Below are 21,720 nucleotides of genomic sequence, written 5' to 3'. Positions count from 1 at the left end.
AACGAGCCGATCACTGGCGAAGAGGATAAAAGTAAAAAAAAAAAGGAGGTTCCTAGGGTTGATCATCGCTTCGTTTTCTAGGCTGCTCTGAAGTTCCTTTGGTTTGGTAAGCTACAGTTTGGGGATCTGTAGAGACATCCGACAATAAATAAATCATATCCCTTTAATTTGTAAAAATAAATATCTACACTGTAGTGGATTCCTCCCCTACAAACGCTGTTTGTAGCTGACGAGCCGACCCACGAATCCAGCCGCACCTCGTGGTCTAGGTCAACCAGCGCAGCCTTACATGACGGAGGTCAACTATTAATCCACGCCTACCTCCGCTATATAAGATCTCACCTCGTGGTGACCTACCTCTTTCTACTCAGCCACCAGTAAGCAACACCTCCTCCTCCGCCGCTACCTGGCGGCCCTCGCTCCCGCCGGCGAGCATGGCGACCCGCAAGCTTGTCCTCCTCTGAGCATCCTCACCAACCAGCTCTCTCTACATCACGCTTGTAACCATGCTGCCTTCCCAGCACCAAGCTGCACTGTACATCTAATACAACATGTATACAGAGAGCACATTGTGAGTTTCCTTTCTCCATCCCATCCTGAGTGTGAACCAAACATCTCTACCCCACAACATATCCACCCATCTCTATTTATCATCATTTTCACACGTGTTCTCTCTTTCCAGTACCCAAATTTTTGGATATATATCAGTAACGGCTTTTGTTGACCTGTAAATAGATAGATACTGTATACTGTATATTAATTGAAATTATCATACAAGTTCATATCGGTTTACCTGTACTATACATAGAGTATAACATGCAAATGACAAACAGTCGATTCAACCAAGTTTAAAATCTTATTTCTGAAATTAATTTAAATGGTCATGCATAAAAGCGAGGACATTAATCCATGATTTATACGAGGAAACAAAATGGGTAATAAGTATACTAATACCTAATGTATTATACCCAGTAAATGTGTATAAATGTATGCATGTATTTTATGCATTTTAACCCAAAGAATGTGAATAAAATCATCAGTATTGCAAGTTTCTTTACTTATCCAGTGATCAATTGCCACGTATAACGTCCGACTAATTACAACTTACTTCCTGTAATAGAAAGACCAAATAACCATAGCGAATCAGAACATCGAGTTTAAATTACTTCACTTTATTGTAAACATAGACTTAGAGATTAGTGTAATATATAAGATAACTGTTGTAATAACGCGGTAAGATTTGCATTTGTTTCAATGGAGTTTGTTTACAAGTTTTGTTTATGTGTGGGGATAACAGGTGAGGAGTAGTTAAGGTTTCAGTGTGGGAATGTTTAAGTTAGGATATGGACACAAGTGTATGTATAACACAGTTTAGAGGTAGGATAGGAAGGAAGGAATTGGGGTTAAAAGAGATAAACGTCATAACCAAAACGTACTGGATATTTTGGGTTAGGGTCAACTCGTACCCAAGATAACTCGTACCCAACTCACGAGATAATTCGCACCCAAAATTACTTACACCCAATTCAAGAGATAATACATACCTATTCGTATATATACCATGCATTTTAGCTATATCTATGATTACAAAAAAAATATGTAAATTTTGTAGGAAAGTGCAGTGAAATAGGGAAATGTAATGCAGCCCTTTAAAATGGTTGCATCTCATTACATAAGTATGCTATTCCGTCACACAAACATTGCACTACAAGTACATATTTCACACTGTGGTTTAAAATAACTTCATTGCAATTTACAGATTTCAGGCTAATAGATTTGGCAGTTTCAATTTATAAACTGGGCGATGTAAACGTTGAAAATGGTCATAAGTCAACAAAATATAGACATGCATAAAAAAAGATTGATTTTCCAGCTCCAGCTTTTTGCAAACAAATCAGTTAGTACAGTATACAGTATATAATTTGGAGTGGCTGACATCGTAACATCGTCAGGAATTTCTTCTTCTGATATGTCAACGTCAAGAATGAAATACAGTAGTAACAAGGATATAAAAGAACGAAGAGTGAGAATATTGGCCAACGCATATGCAATTAGTTATGTTATTGTATGTTAATGATACTCTGGATAGATTTGTTTAAAATGTCACTACCACACGAAAACAAGACCAGTATGAGTAACGTAACGACTTGATTATGTGTCAACTGATATTCCCGTTCTTCCTATATGGTATATTTATATATATTGGTATGAACTGTCTCGTAATTGGGTATGAGTTGTCCAGCACCCGGATATTTTGCCGTGACTGGCTTAGTTCCTGCTAACGCTATTTAAACGTCATAACCAAAACGAAGTGGATATTTTGCCTTGTCCGGCTAAATTCCCACTAACGCTATTTTACTGTGAGCACACTCTGATTGGCCAAGTACTCTCTGGGGGTCTGCCTGCTAGGAAGTTAGGTGAGGTTAAGTAGGTCTGTTTGGTTGGTTAGGTCAAGTTCTATTAGGTTCTAATAAACGTCGGTCCGACTAATTACCCAAATGTACCCAAATGTAGCTGCAATGAAGTCAAATAATGGTCCTACATGAATAAATCGGACTGCCAATCACTTCTCGACTAGTATTTGGTGTCACAAAGTCACCAAAAATTGGAAAACTTACTTTAATCTGAGTTAATAGATCGCGTGCATGTACCGAGGGAGCGAGTAATTACCCATTTGTACCCAAATGTAGTCGCAATGAAGTCAAATGATGGTCCTACAAGCGTAAATCGGGCTGTGAATCACTTCTCGATTATTATTTGGTGTCATAAATTCACAAAAAATTGGTGAACTTAATTTAATCTGAGTTGTGTTAGGTTAGGTTAGGTTAGGTACATGCACTCAATCTATTAACTCAGATTAAATTAAGTTTACCAATTTTTGTGACTTCGTGACACCAAATACTAGTCGAGGTTAGGTTAGGTTAGGTACAGTACATGCACTCGATCTATTAACTCAGATTAAATTAAGTTTACCAATTTTTTGTGACTTTGTGACACCAAATACCAGTCGAGAAGTGATTGGCAGTCCGATTTATTCATGTAGGACCATTATTTAACTTCATTGCGGCTACATTTGGGTAATTAGTCGGACCCTATAAACGTTGCCTTGGTCTTTTTATATTAGTGCACCATTCTATTGAACATAACCTAATCGGTGGGCTCTGCCCCCCTGCACCCCTCTCCTCCTGATTAGGTTAGGTTTGATTAGTTTTGGGTAATTTTCTGTTTTTTTACACATACAATCTCTCCTCGACTTACAACGGGTTTCCACCCAGACGACCAGGTCGTAAGTCGAAAAGGCGAAAATTATACATAGAAATTCTAAATTGGGTGTCTCTTTTTCTTCTCAGCACCATGAGAAATACGCTTGCCAGCCATTTTAAAGGGAATTACAAATGAAAATTTTGTCAGTACACAACGCGATCACCAACGTCTGGAATTGAAAATACGAAATGTGAAAAATATTTTATACGACCATGGCCGTCGTAAGTCGAATATGTCTTAAGTCGAGGAGAGACTGTATTTCTAATGCCCAAAGAAAGAACAGTGCACTACAATAAATTGAGTGTCGCCTCTTTTATAATGATAAGAACATCTGTGAAAAAAAATGATGCTAATTATTGATGACTGTCCCGCAGCCAATTATTCATAGAAAACGATTATAAAAATGCCGTATTTTCAGTGTTTTATAGTGGACACTGTCGTAGTTTGGGAAAATGTGTTAAAAATGGTGATTTCTAAATTAAACCAAACCTAACCTAAGTTGATATGAAAAACAAGCAGTAAAAGTGTTGTTAGAACACCCCACCAAACAAACCTACATAACTTTACCTAACTTCCTAGCTGGGGGCTTCAACCCCAGGAACCCCCCCCCCCTGGTATATTAAACAGAAAGAACTTCCAGTACTATGATATGGTGTAATTTTACTTTTTTTTGTGGATGTGAGAGCAGGCACCAAACGGTTCATAAGCCCTGGCGGCAGAGTGTTTTGAAATATGTCGATATGATTGGCTGTTTACATCCTGGGATGAGACGTCACCGCCGCATTACCACCGAGAAGACACAGTAGTGCGCATCTAGGTGCCTAATCTCCCAAATGAAGTATTTGCACAAGAAATGATTATCATATCAGAACTCACTGATGAAAATACAGTAAGAAAATAACTGAAACAAATAACTCATCCCCGGGTCATTCGTCAATACTGTATTAACCAAAATTACCAAAATCGAACAGCTCCTGGTTCGATATGTTTACAGCTACACAACAATCGACTCGCGGTGAAATAAATGTCAAATGCCACCAGAGTCACGTTTACATATCATTCTTACGTTTTTCACTGTAAAATAGTGTTAGTAGGAATTTAGCCCACCAAGACAAAATATCCAGTGGCTTTTTCTTTTGTGTATAAGTGACATAGTCTGCAAATGCTTTCTTGTAACTTCAAATTTGTCGCTGAAAATACAGGTACAGTAGTTGGTAATTTATGAGGAAACCGCTACCATGAGAAAACGTTTATGGATTTCCTTTGTATTTTTGCTTACTTGTTGTTTGGTGATTGTAAGTACAGTAGTTTAGAGAGTGACAATTTGGTAATGTATGAGAACACCGCTATCACTAGAAGTTGTTTGATTTAGTTAATTGTTGGCGAATAATGATGATTGCGCTGCCGACGCGTTATTTGTTTTCATCTTTATATTCTTACTATATATTATCCTAAAATACTTAGAAAGAACACGAAACAAACCTTTGAAAACCTTGCCTAACGTTTCTTAACTTGTAAAAATGCTAAGAATCACTTTTGAGTTTATGGATCCCTCCTCATCTGAGCACCAAGAACAACACCATCACTTACTAAACCCGAAAACAACGCCATCACCTTTTATACACCAAAAACATGAATAAGGTAAACTTTATATGATTTTACAATTTTTAAATGTTAGGAAATGTTAGGTCAGGTTTTAAAAAAGTTTGTTTAGTGTTTTTTTTTTTTTCAAGTATTATACCACTCATTTTCCCTCTACTTCAAGCCTGGCCCACTTTAAACACATACCGGGTAATGTTGTTGGTGATTTTATTGGTTAAAATACTGTACTAAAAAAATAAAAATTTCTGATGGAACCGCTATAGAATAAATTATTTTCAATGTTTTTTTTCTCTTTCTCCCAATGCAGTATAAGACTTTATATATAAGCACTGCAGGTGTTGGCACCTTCTAAATATTTGCCTCAGTAAGTTCTAATATTATGATTTTTGTTTTTTTGGGGGGGGGGTTAGGTTAGCTTAATTTAAGGTTATGTTATGGCAACTTGATGTGATGTGATGATGCATAATAAAGTGAAATAACAGTAGTGGTGAGTAGTGATGGGCCAGCAAAGAGTAGTAGAGACTTGAATTTGTCTCCTTAGACTGTCTCTACGATCCTCAACACAGGTACAGTAAATAAGTTTCAATTTATGATTATTTAAGGCTATTATGTGTACTTTATAAGTCTGCTTTAGTTTCTTGTTTGACAGTGTGCAGTACAGAGATATATCAAGGGTAGATGGGAGTTTTTGGAGGGTGGCTGGTCCCTAAACCCCTGAATTTGTCATGTTCTTATAGGATTAATTGCTTCAATAGCCGTTAATTCACCAACCAACAACTTTTCCCGGTCCCTTTGTTCATTGATTATTGGGGTACACCTGTAGGTCTGGATCCCCAGTTATGAATCATGCTTCAGCAATGTCATATATTTCTCAATAACATTATTTTCCCTATTGCTACTAATTACAATATAACAAGAAATGTATTTTTAGGCAATCTCCAATCATAAATCTTAAATAAATAGACATTTAAAGCATATCTGTCAATTCTTCCCTGTACCAAATCACCTGCGTCATATCATGTAGGTTGGCTTGGGACAAACTTCTGCTGTTGACTGTACTTTAATCCTAAATTACCTATATACTGTATTTTTATTGCATATCATTATTTGTTTTGGTACTCAGATAAGCAGTAAGCAGCCAGGAAAATGGGGTCAACAGTCAAGTCAGTCGCTGACAAGCTTCGACAGCTGGATGCCTACCCCAAGACTCAGGAAGATTTTCAAATTAAGACCCTCTCAGGAGCTGCTGGTCAGTTCTTTTTTTTTAAATTATAGGTAATAACAGATAGCTTATGAAATAGTGGTGTATATATAACTACATTAAACTTTTCCTTATGTGATATTCTTGGAACCAAGACATTCTGAATTCTCAGTCATAGTTTCTTGAGAGTATTAATGAACAGACCAATTTTGACACCTTTTTGATGTTATGTTTAGAGTAGAATATTAATACAAACAAGATGGAAGAAAAGCCAGATTTTTTATATATTTACCCATTTAAATATAATCTAATCTGCATGTAAGGTCTATGTATATTGTATACCTGCATACTGAATTGTATAAAGGACATTATCTGCATTTTCTAGATACTGTACATGCATAATCAGGTGTAGAATTCTTTGATGATTTTATTGAATATACAATATATCTTTCCCTACTGGGTATCTTTCAAATCATCATAGAAATGAATAGCTAACACACTTTATGTACTTTACTTTTATTTTACAGTGGCCATTGTGGCGGGCATAATCATGGCATTGCTCTTCCTTTCGGAGCTTTACGACTACCTCACACCAAAACTAGCAGAAGACCTGTTTGTTGACACTACAAGAGGAAGCAAACTAAGGATCAACTTAGATGTCATTTTTCCCAATATTCCCTGCAACAGTGTGTATTATTGCTCTAAAATGCTTATTGAGTAAAACTCCCAACATCTGTAAATATTTATAGCTTCCTATCACTGTCTGTACAATATTACAGGCACTTGAGGGTATAAAATAAAGACTATATTTTATATTGATGTAAATGATAAATTATTAAAGTAAATTTATACACTTTGGAGAATATATGATAGAGAGCACCCCTTTTATATATGAATTATTGATACTGTACAGATACCTGTACAGGTAGTAAATTAGTTATATTTTGTTTTAACCTCTCAGTACTTGAATCACATAAATTTTCAGCTGCTAATTGCAAGTTGCTATTTGATTTTTGTTAATATCACAGTATTTATTTAATAATTTACTTTATTATTTTCAGTGTTGAGTCTAGATGCCATGGATTTGAGTGGGGAGCAACATGTTAACATTCACCACAACATATATAAGCGCAAACTTGACTTAGATGGCCGACCTATTCAAGATCCAGAGAGACAAGAACGTAAGTTGAATTGCCCTGTAATATTTTCCTTTCTTTGCTGTCTAAACTGCTTGTGGAAGGGTTAAATAAACCAATACAGTCAACATCTGCTTAATGTATGTGATTTGTTCCAGAAAACCTGTATGGTATGTCAAGTGAACATACAGTATGCTAAGCTGGCACTGAATTTGGAAACAAAACTTTTACTTTTTTTTTTTTTTTATGAATACAGCCACTCCTCGACTTACGATCTACCGTACTCGACATACAGCCATCCGGACATACGGCTGCCCCAGTCGTACCAAAATTTTTTCAAATTTTTGAGTCCCGACGTTAGTGATTGCGCTGTGTACTGACCAAATTTTCGTTTGTAATTTCCTTTAAAATGGCTGGCATGCTTTAAAGTGAGAGTTTTCTGGTGCTGAGAAGAAAAAGAGACACCATATTAGATTTTCTATGTATTATCTTCGCATTTTCGACTTACGACCTGGATTTGGGTCCCTAACCCCGCCGTAAGTTGAGGAGACGAGACAGAATTGATTTCGTTGTTTACAAAACCAGTGACTGAGTGGTTCTTCATATAAAACAAGAAAATAAGACCCTGGTTGTAGCTGTAGTAAAATTAATGTAATAAATTAATATGGTTGTTTTAAGTACAGTAATGTTATTTAATGTTAATAAATGGAACAATGGAAGTAGCAAACCATTATTGGTAAAAAAAAAGTGAGATCGTGTATGTAAGTGAGCTCATGTGAAAACATATCATCATTACTCTACATAAGAATATGAAAGCAACACTTATTTACTATTCACATATATATTTCAATTAATGTTTCTGAATTTAAAACAAAAATTCTACCCACCAGTGGTGGTAAAGTTGAAAACATAAAGACAGCCAATGTTGTTGTGTGTGTTTTTACTCGGATGACGAAGTTGCCAAGCCATCGGGTTCAACTCTAGCTAAAACTGTAGAACATAAGAACTTTTCTGTGTTGTTTTTAGTTTTTATTTAACTTTATCTGTGTTATTTTTGTTGGTTTATTAGGATGTTGCTTTACTCGAGGCAGTAATTCGTCAAAAAAATAGGTTAAATAAGGCAAAATTTAGCCAAACTTCAAAAGTACCAGACTCAAATTAATTTTCTCCATGGGCAAACTAAAATCGTTCCGGACCACGGGAGTTTCCGGACCACAGAATGCCGGACTAGAAAGGTACAACCTGTACTGTATATTCCTAACAACGTTATTTGGTACCTTTTGAGTGATACAAGATGGTTCGATTTGGCTTCTCATACAATAAGACAGCCGATTAATAAATAAACCTTGGTATATGCAGGTAAATAAAACACTACAATATTATTTATTAATTGCTGATAAATACTCTACAATATTGTATTTAATAAGTGCTGAAGACAGATGTTGTGGTAAGTATGATGACATGGTGAGGGATGGTGTGGGCAATCAGCTGTTTGCACTGCAGATATGTAAACAAAGCTGCTGGGAATTTAATATGATGCAATAACTCAATCTAGGGTTAAGTGTGGTATTTTTTCACGGGGAAATTGATTATTTTACTCGGCATAAAATAAACCTAAATAATACTGCTTGGGAATTATGGTCCCATGTTCAGCATGGGATGCTCTCACCTCTCAGATGCCTGTGTCAGCAACTCAACATCTTCCAATGGTATGAAAAAATACTATTTTTTTTTTCATAAAAGTACGGTTTTCATTCGTATGCCGAAGCACTGGAACAAAGTAAAATTTGCATTAGTTAATTTTTTGTAAATTGAAGCACTCTATTATTTGATAAGAAACATTAATACAAAACTGAATATGTAAAATGAACACCCGAAATATGATTCATAACTTGAAATTCCGTGACACGAGTGTGTTAATGGTGTGTGGGTGGAGCTGTGTAGTTAGTCAGAGAATATGACTTGAGGTTCTGGACTGGAGTACTGAGAAGGATGTACACTAATTTTATATTTTGTCAATACAGAATTTTTTAGATTTGGGAAAAAATATATCTACATAGCTTGGAAATCTTGAAGTAACCTGTGTAAATTCCATTATATAGGTACAGTGGGGTATGCTATAACGAACGGATCCTACTACGAATATTCCTACTGTATAACAAACGGTTTTACCAATAAAATTGAGAATGCTATAACGAACGAAACTCCTACAACGAACATTATTTATTTATTTATTTTATTTTATTTTATTTTTTTTTACTAATTTATTGTTTTTTTATTACAAGTATTAATGATATTCTTTATTTCAGGGGTTTAGATGCATATTTATGCACTTTTTTACAATTTTTACAATTTTATATTATATTTTTCAGTGTTAAGTGGTTGTATTTGGGGGCCTGGAACGGATTAATCCTATAACGAACGAATGCTATAACGAACAAGGTTCTAGAACCAATTAGATTCGTTATAGCATACCCCACTGTAATAGAAAATACATTCCTACAAAAAAATAATATATAAATCTTCCCCCTCGACACAATAAAATGGCACTGAAGACAGAAGGCCATACTTAACCCTTAGATGGTTACCAGCCCTCCCTTTTTACATTGAAACATAAGTAAATATTTTTCTCGCTGTGGAGCTAAAATATGAGTCTTAAAGATATACATTAGCATAAATGAACAGCTGGCAAGGCAGGGTTGTAGCAGCTGAGTGGATACAATGCTCACCTCGTGTCCAAAGGGTCGCTGGTCAGTGATTATTTTATCCAGGTGTACATAGGTACGTACTCGGCTTTATTGTTGGGGAAGTGAAAGTGGTGGAGAGCAGTTCTAGCCACACTGACTTCATGTGTACTGAAAGCTTGGTGTTTAGTGTAAAGTATCCATATTGCCCCGAATAAATCATTAGGCTTATGAGAACCACTGTCACTAATTCAGTCATATTTGCCCATACAGGGTAATAGGGTATATGTATCCTTCTTTATTTTGTATATCACTATTTATTTTGCCAGTGTCTTCAGTCTTTCCTTCATAAACCTGCCCTCTTGCTTATAATTTCCCTCTAATTTTACAAAAGGCCAGTGCATTGTACAGTATAACATTTCTTGGTGGTTTCTATATGTCTTGTGTTCCTTAGGTTTTAGATTTATATAATTATTTACTTTTGTGTTTATTGATTTCTTGCATGTGTTTTAGGAATTGGTCATGCAGTAAAGGAAGATGTGAACGGTACTCAAGAAAACAATGTCGTACAAACAACAGCAGCCCCAAAGTGTGGAAGTTGTTATGGGGCAGAGTCTGAAAAAGACCAGTAAGTGAGATGTTCATATTATTGTAATGGTGCAGCTAATATTTGCTGTTGTTGTAATAGAGCAACCCGTGTCATAGCTAGGGTAGGGTGGGAGGGGCAGCTGGTTGGAGAGTGCACTCCAAGAGCTAAGCATAGGTCTTCTTTATATTTCAGCACTTGACTGAAATTTTAGCATGCTGCTTCTTTGGTAAAAATTATTAAATCTTATGATAGTTAAATTTTTATCTTTTGTCATTCTTAGATAAAAAAAAAATTGACTTATTTTACCTGATTTTATTTATATATAATTTTCTAATTATTTTTCCAGTTATTAATACTGATATGTTTGCAGTGAGAAAGTTGTATGCATTTCTGATGTTGCTTACTCACACTTGCAGATGCTGTAACACTTGTGAAGATGTTAAGGATGCATATCGCACTAAAGGGTGGGCTTTGCCACCTCTGAAAAACATAAACCAGTGTGTGAAAGAAGGCAAATTAGTAGAGTCATCTGAACTGCCTGATGAAGGGTGTCAGATATATGGCTACTTGGAAGTGAACAGGGTAAGAAAACAAAAAAAAATTTCATGCTATAATTGTAAAAGATTCTTGTATAGTATGTATTTTATTAGTACATAGTCACCGTAAGTTCAATAAATTAAGAATTTGTGATATTTTTGTATTTTTAAAAAGTACACCATTGTAACTTTTATTTTATTACCTTCAGTTGGTGAACTTGTATTAGGAAAACTTTTTTTTTTTTTTTTTTTTTTGTAGAGGGGTGTGGCTGGTTAGTGGATACTGTACAGTGCTTGTGTCCTTGGGCACTTCCAATCCACCCGACTGGTGGTGGGTACACTCGCTCCAAAAGTCGCTCCTTATGATTTTGTGTGAGAAAATATGACACAACAAATGAAGGATTTTGATAAGCCTACTGAGATAACAGGAGTTACGTTGTTCATTTTTGTACCTTTTGGAGCGAGTGTTTCTAAATTTATAGTTTGGGAAGTGAGGACAGTCAAGTGCAATGCCAGTCATGCTGCCTCCTTGTGTAGTGAAGGCATAGAATATAGTGTGTTGTATCCACACTGTCCTTACTGGGCCATCAAGCCTCTGGTATTGACTTTTACTTTTAGCGCTATTGTAATAATAATATTAGTCTTTTTGTTCCAGCATATAGAGTTTTTGTCCCTCATATGTTCATTTATAAGTATATAAGGAAGAGCGAGACAGCAAACAACATACATACACAATACAATTTATTATAATCAGAAATAAGAAATAAGAAAATACAGTAATCTCCCTGTTAGCCAAAATAATTTATGCAGAGTGGTTCCAGGTTTGAGACATTTCCAGGTACTGAGATGAATTTTCTCATCCCCTGAAAAATCTTACATCCTCGGAATATTTCCAGGTACTGGTGAAAGTTTTCTAAGAGTCTAAACCACTCATCGCGCATGGAACGGTTTAACTGCAGTCGGACAGACACAGAGCTGTATTTATTTATTCAAACACCACTGTACATATACCTGTACAATATATTGTAAATAAACAGAATATACTACTGTATATACTCTACTGTACTCACCAGCAAATGCTGTCGGCTTGGGCTTGTGATGCAAGCAGGCCAACTGGTGATATGATGATACAGAATGGTCTGCTTTGTCCTATGTCATCTGCTGTGACAGTTTGTACTGTAACTCTCCACTCCCTCCATGAAGGAGAGAGGCAACTCATGAGTAACATGAAGGATTTCCACCACTGATGAAGTGCTGGTTTGTGATGATGGACAGGATGATGAGGCATGTGGTGGTGGTGATGGTAAAGGTGGTAGGTGTGCAATCTTTGACGGTGAGGGCTGTGTGTTGGCACCAGAAACACTGTCACCAGTGATACTAGGCAAGCTGCCATAGGAGACAGCACGAGGGCACCTGGGGACTGGAGCGAGGACCTTGGGGAAGTGGTCCCCAATCTTATGCTTTTTCATCTTGGTCCTCTCTCGAAGGTTCTAGTAAAAGGGGAGAAAGCAGAGGATATCAGTGGTGGCCATAAAATTCAGCAAAACATCCAGGTGTGAACATGCCTCTCTGAAACTGGTGGTTGGAACTTCCTCCACTTCTTTTCTGTCATCCTCTTCCTCCTCCTGTCCTTTATAGGACTTGATGACACCAGCTGCTATTTCTTCCTGGGTGAGGGCACCATAGCCAGGATTGTCGGCATCCACCTGCAACCACTCGCCCATATCCTCCTCGGTAACAGCAGTGTCATCACCGTCATGGAAAAGAGTGTGGGCCTCTTCCACTTTAAAGTCCTCGAAGTCCACATCATCATGCAGTAACAGAGCTTCTGCAGCACCACCACCCCCCCATTCAAGAGCTTCTTCCACTCATTCCTCAGTGCCATCTCTGTAATCTTGTTCCAGGCTGTCTTGAGGTTGAACACTGCATCCCAGATGTTGTCCTTGTTGTTCTTCATTGTCCTGGTCCCCTGAGTGTCTTCCTTCCCCTCTGGCATTGGTTCCACCACCAAAAAATTATTTAAAAGGAGGCGTCTCAAGTGATGTTTGCAGACCAGGATGATGTCTTGGTCCATGGACTGTATGAGTGAGGTGGTGTAGGGCAGCAAAAATTTCATTTTGATGCCTCCATTAGCCCTTGATGGTGGGCAGGTGTATTGTCAAGGATGAGCAAGGCCATGCAAGACCTCTTGCATGGCAATGTCATGGACTGTCATTTAGAATTGTCTGACTGCCTGGACAAAAACATAGTGGAACCAACCTTCAAATGTTTCCCGGGTGAATCTGGCTTCTTTGTTATTGCACCAGGACACAGGAAGATGATCCATGGAATTGTGCAGCATTCTAGGCCTCTGGGTATTTCCCACCAGCATGTGTGCAGCATTGGTACACAACCGCACTAACACACACTGCTTGCTGGCCTTGAGTCCAGGGGTGCTACTCTCCCTCTGTGATGCAACAGTGTTGATTTGTTGATTGGTAGGGCCTTCCAATAAGGGCCTGTCTCATCTGCATTATAAATTTCATACATCTGATTGTCATTTTCACGGATGACTTGTTGCAGCTCCTCTCTGAATGGCTGGACATTCACCACATCAGCAATAGCACTCCTACAGAGACAAAACAAGTGATCGTGGGCCCTTCGTGCCCGATGAAAGTTTGAATGCTCATGCTTGGCTAGCGTACAGCGAATGAGGGTGCGCCAAGTCAATAGACTTGCATCGTTTTCCAGCGTAAATAAAATGGTTAATTAATGCCTTCCTAAAGAAACCATTGACATGGGACCAGGTTTGTTCCACTCTTCAAATTTTTTGGCGATTTTTCCACCAAGTTTGATGAAAAACGATACACGGCTATTCCTATAGTATATTAGATTACAGTGTTGCTTAAGAAAGCTGTGAATACCAGCCGTATACAACAAGGGGATCTGATCATCACTGAAAATGGGAAAACATTTTCACATCCAATTTAAGACTTAAGGGAGTTGTTTTAAGCTGTGATTGAATTACTGTAATCTTCTTTTTTATTTACAGTGTAGAAGTTCTTCACAAACCAAAGTAAATATACTCCTGTGTTATATTGTACACTCTTCAACACATTCCAGACTTTTTATTGTTTAGTAGACAATGCAGATACAGCGATCTCCTCCAACACTACTTTCAGGTGATAATTTTCAAAGTGAATGTGAAGCTGTGGTTCATGCATTGCTGTGCTTTGTCACCACAACTGCTTCTTTGTATTAAGTAAAAGAAGCACTGTATTTAATTTAGTCTTTGTTTTCGGGTGGGTGGAAACTTTGTCACTGCTTATGTCTCACTGTATTATTGATAAAGGAAGAGTGTACAGTACTTATTTCAGTCTTTATTTTCAGGTAGGTGGAAACTTTCACCTTGCTCCTGGCAAGTCATTCCAACATAATCATCTACACAGTAAGTTTGATCTTGCAAGTCACAGAAATATTCAGGTAATATACAATACATTTTAATGGGCTTTTTATTCAATATACTCCACACTACTACTTTATTCTTATGTGCTAGATTAATTTCAGAAGGACTTGATTTTGTAATACCACTAACTTCTCAGGTTTTGGAGAATCCCTCAAACTTACCTGAATGTACTGTATGACCATCACTGTCACTTTATTTATGATATAGAAAGCAGTGAGTTTTAATGCAATTTTTGAAGAAAGGAAAACCAGGAAATGCGGATGTGTTATGAACTTTTATTTTCTGAATTACAGGGTAAATTACAATAGTTGATCACTTATACAATGTAAGTGAAGGAAATCATGCAGTAGAACAAAAATGACTCAGTTTAAAGGAGAAGTTATAAGATGGTTATTGATAATGATCATTATTATTAAGGTTACTAATTTAAACCCAGTATTTTGCACTTGTCTTAAAATTCATACAAGATGTTTTGTTTAGCTCATCAACTTTTATCTCATAACAGTCTCAAACATTGTATTTTCCCAGTTTTATTTTTGTTGAAAAGCTGACTGGGTCACTAGAGTTGTGGCCACCTCCTGGCCTATGCTGTACTTTCTGGGCTGATGTCCTGGGTTTAGGCATAGGAGGGGGAAGGGGGCACCCTGATCTGGTTTTACCCAACAGTTGCCATAATGTAATCACAGCTAACTCACACCAGAGTGGAAAATGGTTGTAAAGCGTTGATGATTTTGGTGATGAACACCACAGCAGCTATGATAGAAATTAACCTTAATACAGATAATCATATTTATTGCTGGATTAGGTTTTAGAGGCAATTATTAATTAAACTGTGTGTAAATGATGTTGAAAACCTCCCACACCGGCTAGGTATGAAAAAGTATATGAATAGGTGTGTCAGAAATGAGGTACTTTTTGTTTTCAGTTCACGATGTACAACAGTACAGAACAGCAGACTTTGACCTCTCCCATCGTATCCGGCACCTAAGTTTTGGTGTGAACATACCTGGGAAAACAAACCCCATTGATGGCACAGAACTTAAAACAGAGAAAGGACCAAAAACAATTAACTACTACATTAAGATAGTCCCCACCACATATGAAAAAGTTGATGGGTCAACACTTTCTACGAACCAATTTTCAGTGACCCAGCATCAGAAGGTAAGATTACTTGAAAGCTCTTCTTCCTAATTTTTTTTTTTGCTGTTTAATGAGATGGATGTGAACTATAACATCAGTAGATAGGAAACCCTGTACAGATCTAAGAGGGCAGCTATATATTGAGAATATTGGCAAGGTTTTTTTACAGAGATAAGCTGAGATGGTGTTGGCATGTGGAGAGAATAGAGGAGAACCAATTGAGAGAGACATGAATCTAAATGTGGAGGGAGTAGGCCAAGAATTGCATGGGGAGAGGTTGTAAGAAATGCTATTAGAGCTAAGAACCTTATGAGAGAGGCTTCAAGAGACCATGCAGCAGAGAGGTATGATAAGGTAATTGTGGCTAACCTATGCAGGTGCAGAGAATTGCCATAAAATGATGATGATGAATTGTGAATGACTTTTTTTTTCCTTTAGAACATTCAGATGGGGATGGGTGAAACAGGACTTCCAGGAGTGTTCTTCACTTATGAATTGTCACCTATGATGGTCAAATATACTGAGAAACACAAGTAAGTGAAACTTAATCACTAGTATGACTGCTTGACTTTCACTGCCTGAATCAGGGGTAGTAACTGGGCCCTTTTAATCACCTCTGTCTTATCTTTAATGAGTTGTTATTTTATATTTTTTTTCTTCCCAGCAGTTTTACTTATAACTTTTTAACCACATTATGAATTATGTCTCGAAGTTTTTTATCTAATTTGTGTGTCTTATTCTGATGTTGCCAGAAGATTGAAAGATCCAGCATAATACAATAAGTTGAGTGGACTGGCAATCTCTTTAATGCCCTCAGAATAAACCTTTACTTGTGTTTGGTTATCATGTTTTGTTTTAGTCTCTCCCTATTGCATGCTATTTTTAAGAGTTCCTTACTTGGATGATGAATACCAAATGGCTACCAAAGTTATGTATTCAAGATTATTAGTTGAGACCACTAAGTTTGCGACCGAGACCTGCATCACTTACATGTAACTTATACTGTACTTATATTTCTGTATGAGGTTCTGAGTGTGACTGTGTTTCCTCTTCGGCAGATCTCTTGGACATTTCTTGACTGGAGTTTGTTCAATCATCGGTGGTGTGTTCACTGTGGCGGGGATTATTGATTCCATCATCTATCATTCCCATCGTGCGCTCCAACGTAAAATTGAAATTGGAAAGGCAACGTAGAATAACATTTGATTTTAGGTTCTACATGCAGGTACAGTTGTGCTCTCTGAATATTTTAATATTTACTCATCATGATTAATTTGAGGACCTTGTGCATCAGTATTTTAGTTTAAACTTTTTTCTTTACAAAGAAATATCAAACTCTATCAAGATTTATTATAGCAATACAAATCAAATGTCTTCAGTATATTGTTATTTGTGTAGTATATATTTTAAATGATAAAATTATTGAAACTTTACAGCATGAAGAATCAGATCTATATGACCCACTTTCGTTTTTTACAATATTACGAGTGGAAATATATGTGTGTATGTTAACAAAGAAAGTAATGAAAGATGAATTCAAATTGTCTCCTCTATATTTGTAGGGCTGGTCATGGGACATCTTGGGCTGTAATGCTACAGTGCCCATGCCTAAGGAATTCCCACTTTTCTCAACTGTGATGGGAAAGGATGTAGGAAATGGGAAAATTGTTTGCCATGTGCTATGTCCTTTTCAAGTCTAACATAAAGAGCACAGTCAGCACACATCTTCAATGTCTATTCTCATGAGTATTACTTTATTATGAATTTACTTAATATCTGCTGGAGCATTTCACATAATTTTTTTTTCTCCAAATGACTCAAAGTATTATGATTATATAGAGATACTGTATAAGATTTGTTGCGATTTAATATATTTCTTATTTATTAAGGCTACAATATACAGTACATACCAAGATTGTTACACTTAAGATGCTATCTGTCAAATATTCTGTTTTAAATTCTTTCAGCATGGCTTTCAAGAAGGCATTTTTTGTAGTAAGAATTCTAGGGTTTTACAGGAATAGCTTGGAAATGTTAGTGATGTATTGTGTGAAAAGCTGTTCCTCATTGTTTTATTTTTTCATACTACTGTATGGGAAAATTCATTTTTTTTTTTATGGAATGAATCTGATGTATACTGTATATATTTGAAAATTGAATATTTAATACTTGAAACCCTGTGTAACCTCAGATTTGTCATTTATGAGAGTCACTGATTACGTTATATATCAGTTTTATTTTTATTATTTTTAATTGTTTATTGAAGCCAGTGAATTAAACTTGTCTGGAAGGAATCTTCATTTTATGAATGGCAACCCAGTTAGAAATAGTGGAAAGTGACTGTTGAGAGATTTTGATGTCTGGAGGGTGGAAAATGGCTGTAAAACTTTGATGACAATGTGATAAGGAAAGATCTGTAGATATAATATTTGTCTTCTCCCTGGCACTTAAAATCTTGGTGTTGGTTCTTGTGCAATGATAAAGTTGTCTGTCTTTTTATTATGAAGGAATGTGTTAGGAGACTGGTATATTCTCTGTGGTGGAAAACTTTTCCCTGAATTTGTTTGGAGTAATTGATTTGTTTTTTGACTGTTACATATCAATTTAGTGTCTTAGAATAAATTATCTGTGGAGATGTGTGCTGACTAAAGTGTATAGAGAAAATTTCTCTTCAGTCCACTTTATTTTAAATGTGAGAAGTTACACAAGAAGATGTGTAATAGTGGAGCGACATAGCAAATCTATTGTGCATTTTGTGATAAAGGTACCAAAATTGGCACACTTATTGACTTAGATAATGAAGAAATCTGGATATGGTGCCACTGCATATTTTGCCCCCGACAACCGTGGCAGGCATTTTCCAAAATGGTGGTCAGAAAACTATGGTGGCATCCAGAAAAGTCACTTCAAGACTTATTGCTGGACTAAAATAGTCGCAGTTGAAATAATCAGGTGCTAAAAGACAAGGACAAAGAAGATAAATAAAAATTAAACATGGTTTTATTACGTCATTGGTGAATACAGTATGTGAATTTGCAAGTAGAGTGAGTTGTGGAGCAGTATTCACCAATCTGGGAAGTCAATGATGGGAGCACAGTTCTTCACACACACACAGACACACACACACACACAGTACTGTGCATTCAAGTGCAGCCTTTTTGCACTTGCAGCCCTTCACACATCCCTTCTTGCATCTGCACGAGACTAGCTCACAACAGGTGTGGGCAGCTTCAGGTAGTGTCATCCAAAACGGCATGTACAAGCCTTCTGCATTCTTCATCCAGTCCCAGCTGGTTGGTGGAGGCAGCTGTGGTGATGGTACCAGGGTTTGGCCCCAGACATGAACCCCCTGGTAGGCTGCCCTTTTGACATGCTCCTCTAAGGCTGCCTTTATTGGTGGGATAACCTGCACATTTTTCTTTTGGGCGAATAGGTTCCTTCATGCCTTGTTCATGTCCATGCATGAGCTGGTTCTGTCATGCAGGAGGATAACGAAGCTCCTGATGAGGTGCATGATATCCTCTGGTATGACTTTTGATGCAGCAGAAAGCTTCAGCAGTGCCTCTGTCAGATCTGGGTAGACAGCCCATATTGCCCAGGCAGTCTTTTTACCATGACCAGAAAAACTGGACACAGTGTCGCACCCTGTCAGGGCATGGAACATAGGCAGTGCTCGCGTCTTCTCTGGTCTCAGACATGCTGCCATTTTGTGGGCTGCAAGATAGCGGAAACTCTTGCCAGTGCCAAATGCCACTCACAGTTCATCTTCTTTGTGAATCCCTTGGACCACTGAGACAGCCAAAACCATGACAACTGTGTCCACAGTCCGGATCAGCATCTTATGGTGGCCATGCTGGGCTGCAGCAACATGCGACTGTCTGCTTCTTCGTGATTGCATGGGGCGATCGATGCCAGATCAGGGAGCACTAGCTTGCTAAGGACTGCCTGTCCATCGGTGATGACAAGCTGCTTGTCTTCCTTGTCAAACCACGTGAGGAGGGGGTCTGACAGGAACTTGAACAGCTCTGTCTTGTTGCTGTCCACCCTGAGGAAGTTCTGCCAGTTTTCTGGTATGGTAACTGAACCCACCACACGTTTGCGGACTCCTTGTCCACATTTTGCTCTCGTTGTACATTACAGTGAATGAGCAACATACCTGTCAAACACCAGGTCAAGCCGTGATGCAGTTTGAAGCTTTGTTGACATACATGGGATGGAGACCTCCTGGGCATATTCCTCAAAGTCCTTGGCTGCTGCTGGTTTGAGCATCTGGAGAACTACACTGGTGGCAGGAGGAGCTTCTGTTTGGGCAACAGAGAGATCCCCTAAGCATACAAGGAGGTCACTCTTCGTACATAGACGGACGCTACCTCCAGCAGAGAGTGCAGGAGGACATGCTTGATTTTTGTGGCGAAAGAATTCTTCAAGGTTTCCATCCCTTGTCTGACAGCCAATATACAGTTGCGAGAAAAGGCTCACGTCATGCTTGAGAGAGGCCAGCTGCTCCTTTCCTTTGCTTCCCTCACTTGAGATAGAAGCACTGAACACCTTCAGCCTGTTTCGATGAAGAATAGTATCGACAGACTTGGTTCCTTCCATCAGACGTTCTCTGGTGAAGGTCTGGAACTGGTCTTGGCCAATGCTCTTTGCATTTCTGACAGTCTCAGCTACAGAAGAACTGGCAATCTCCTTGGTGTGAAGGGCCACCAGATCCAGGCTTTCCTCCTCAAAAGGGTTACCAAGCTCATCTATCACACTGACATCTGAGTGGACATCTTTGATGAATGAAGTTTGCACACTGGGAATCTGGTCATGATGGTATTCATTTTAGTAATGATCACCCCCACCACTACAGACAACAACAACTCCAGTGCATAAATTGTAGCAATCAGACGGTTAACATACTGTTTAATTAGACTAATTAGTTTAATTACTATTATTATTTCTATACAATTATAATAAAATACCCTGTAAGTCACTTAGTAGTTTTAGTTCTTTTGCAGTGAATTAAACTCCACTGTCAACATACACAGTCACACCCAGCGGGGCAATTCAGTAATTGTTAGTGGCCATTTTGGATAATGGTTGCAACGACTGTCAGCAGCTAAATCTGCAGTGGCACCATATCCAGATCTGTTCACTATATAATAATCAACATGTGTGCCAAATTTGGTGCTTTTATCACAAAATGCACAATTGGTTAAAATAGTGAGGTTATGCCTCCCGACTACAAGGATGTGTTGGAAAATTAAATAAGCATACAGCTGCTCCTCGACTTACGACGGGGTTAGGGACCCAAATCCAGGTCGTAAGTCGAAAATACTTAATACATAGAAAATCTGAAGTGGGTGTCTCTTTTTCTTCTCAGCACCGCAAAACTCTCACTTTTAAGCTTGCCAGCCATTTTAAGTGAATTGCAAACGAAAATTTTGTCTGTGTACTGACGTTAGGACTCGAAAATACGTAATTTGACAAAATTTTGGTACGACTGAGGCAGGTCTTAAGTGCGGGTGGTCGTAAGTCGAGTAGGTCGTAAGTCGAGTAGGTCGTAAGTCGGGGAGGAGCTGTAATTGTTATAACTTATTAAGTTCTGTAAAAAAAAAAAGGAATTCTCTTTTCAATCAGTTGAGTGTGTTATGTGTTTCTTCAGATCAGTTGTATAATATGTACAGTACAGGTTTTATAGATACCATGTTATAATTATAACAGTTGTTGTTCTGGGAGGGTTCTTATTAGACAAGGAGAACAGGTGTTAGGGGTGAGAATACATTGATGGGACTGCCCAGTATGGGCCAATAGGCCCGCTGCAGTTTCCTCCATTCTTATGTTCTTATCTTCTTATGTAACATATTTTCTTATTTCAAATGCCAGATTTGAAGACCTTTTACAATGTAGGATACAAAATTTAGATTGCAATCATGTAATCAAGTCTCTGTTTTATGGCATTAATGATAGAATTGTTATAAATAAAAGAGCTCAAAGGGGTAAATAATCATGTCGGTGTTGAGATTTTCATTGTACAATTGCAAGCATAATTCATGGACACTTGGGAATATCGAGCATCATTTACAGGTATTCCTCGCATAATGAATGGGTTTTAGGTTCTAGGAAAACTATTTCTTT

General features: G+C 37.6%; 1 protein-coding gene across 4 annotated transcripts; it reads left to right on the top strand.

The window, feature by feature from the left end:
• Nucleotides 1–1,091: 1,091 nt before the first annotated feature.
• Nucleotides 1,092–20,975, top strand: LOC121876066 (endoplasmic reticulum-Golgi intermediate compartment protein 3-like). Of its 4 annotated transcripts, XM_042380970.1 has the most exons (11): nucleotides 1,093–1,297; nucleotides 5,990–6,115; nucleotides 6,595–6,753; nucleotides 7,129–7,248; nucleotides 10,401–10,515; nucleotides 10,893–11,058; nucleotides 14,382–14,439; nucleotides 15,383–15,618; nucleotides 16,036–16,130; nucleotides 16,656–16,822; nucleotides 17,160–20,975. In XM_042380970.1, the coding sequence occupies exons 2-10, from the start codon at nucleotides 6,013–6,015 to the stop codon at nucleotides 16,789–16,791; spliced, it is 1,188 nt and encodes a 395-aa protein (XP_042236904.1). In that variant the 5' UTR covers nucleotides 1,093–1,297; nucleotides 5,990–6,012; the 3' UTR covers nucleotides 16,792–16,822; nucleotides 17,160–20,975. The 4 variants fall into 4 exon arrangements, with proteins under 4 accessions (XP_042236903.1, XP_042236904.1, XP_042236905.1 ...); XM_042380969.1 differs by having other exon boundaries at nucleotides 1,092–1,297; nucleotides 16,656–20,975; XM_042380971.1 differs by lacking the exon at nucleotides 1,093–1,297 and adding an exon at nucleotides 3,930–4,905 and having other exon boundaries at nucleotides 16,656–20,975.
• The last annotated feature ends 745 nt before the right edge of the window (nucleotides 20,976–21,720 follow it).

Source organism: Homarus americanus, unplaced genomic scaffold (assembly GCF_018991925.1).
Source record: "Homarus americanus isolate GMGI-L3 unplaced genomic scaffold, GMGI_Hamer_2.0 scaffold34921, whole genome shotgun sequence".
Lineage (NCBI taxonomy): Eukaryota > Metazoa > Arthropoda > Malacostraca > Decapoda > Nephropidae > Homarus > Homarus americanus.
Note: the sequence above shows the minus strand (reverse complement) of the source record. Positions and strands in the feature narration are given on the sequence as shown.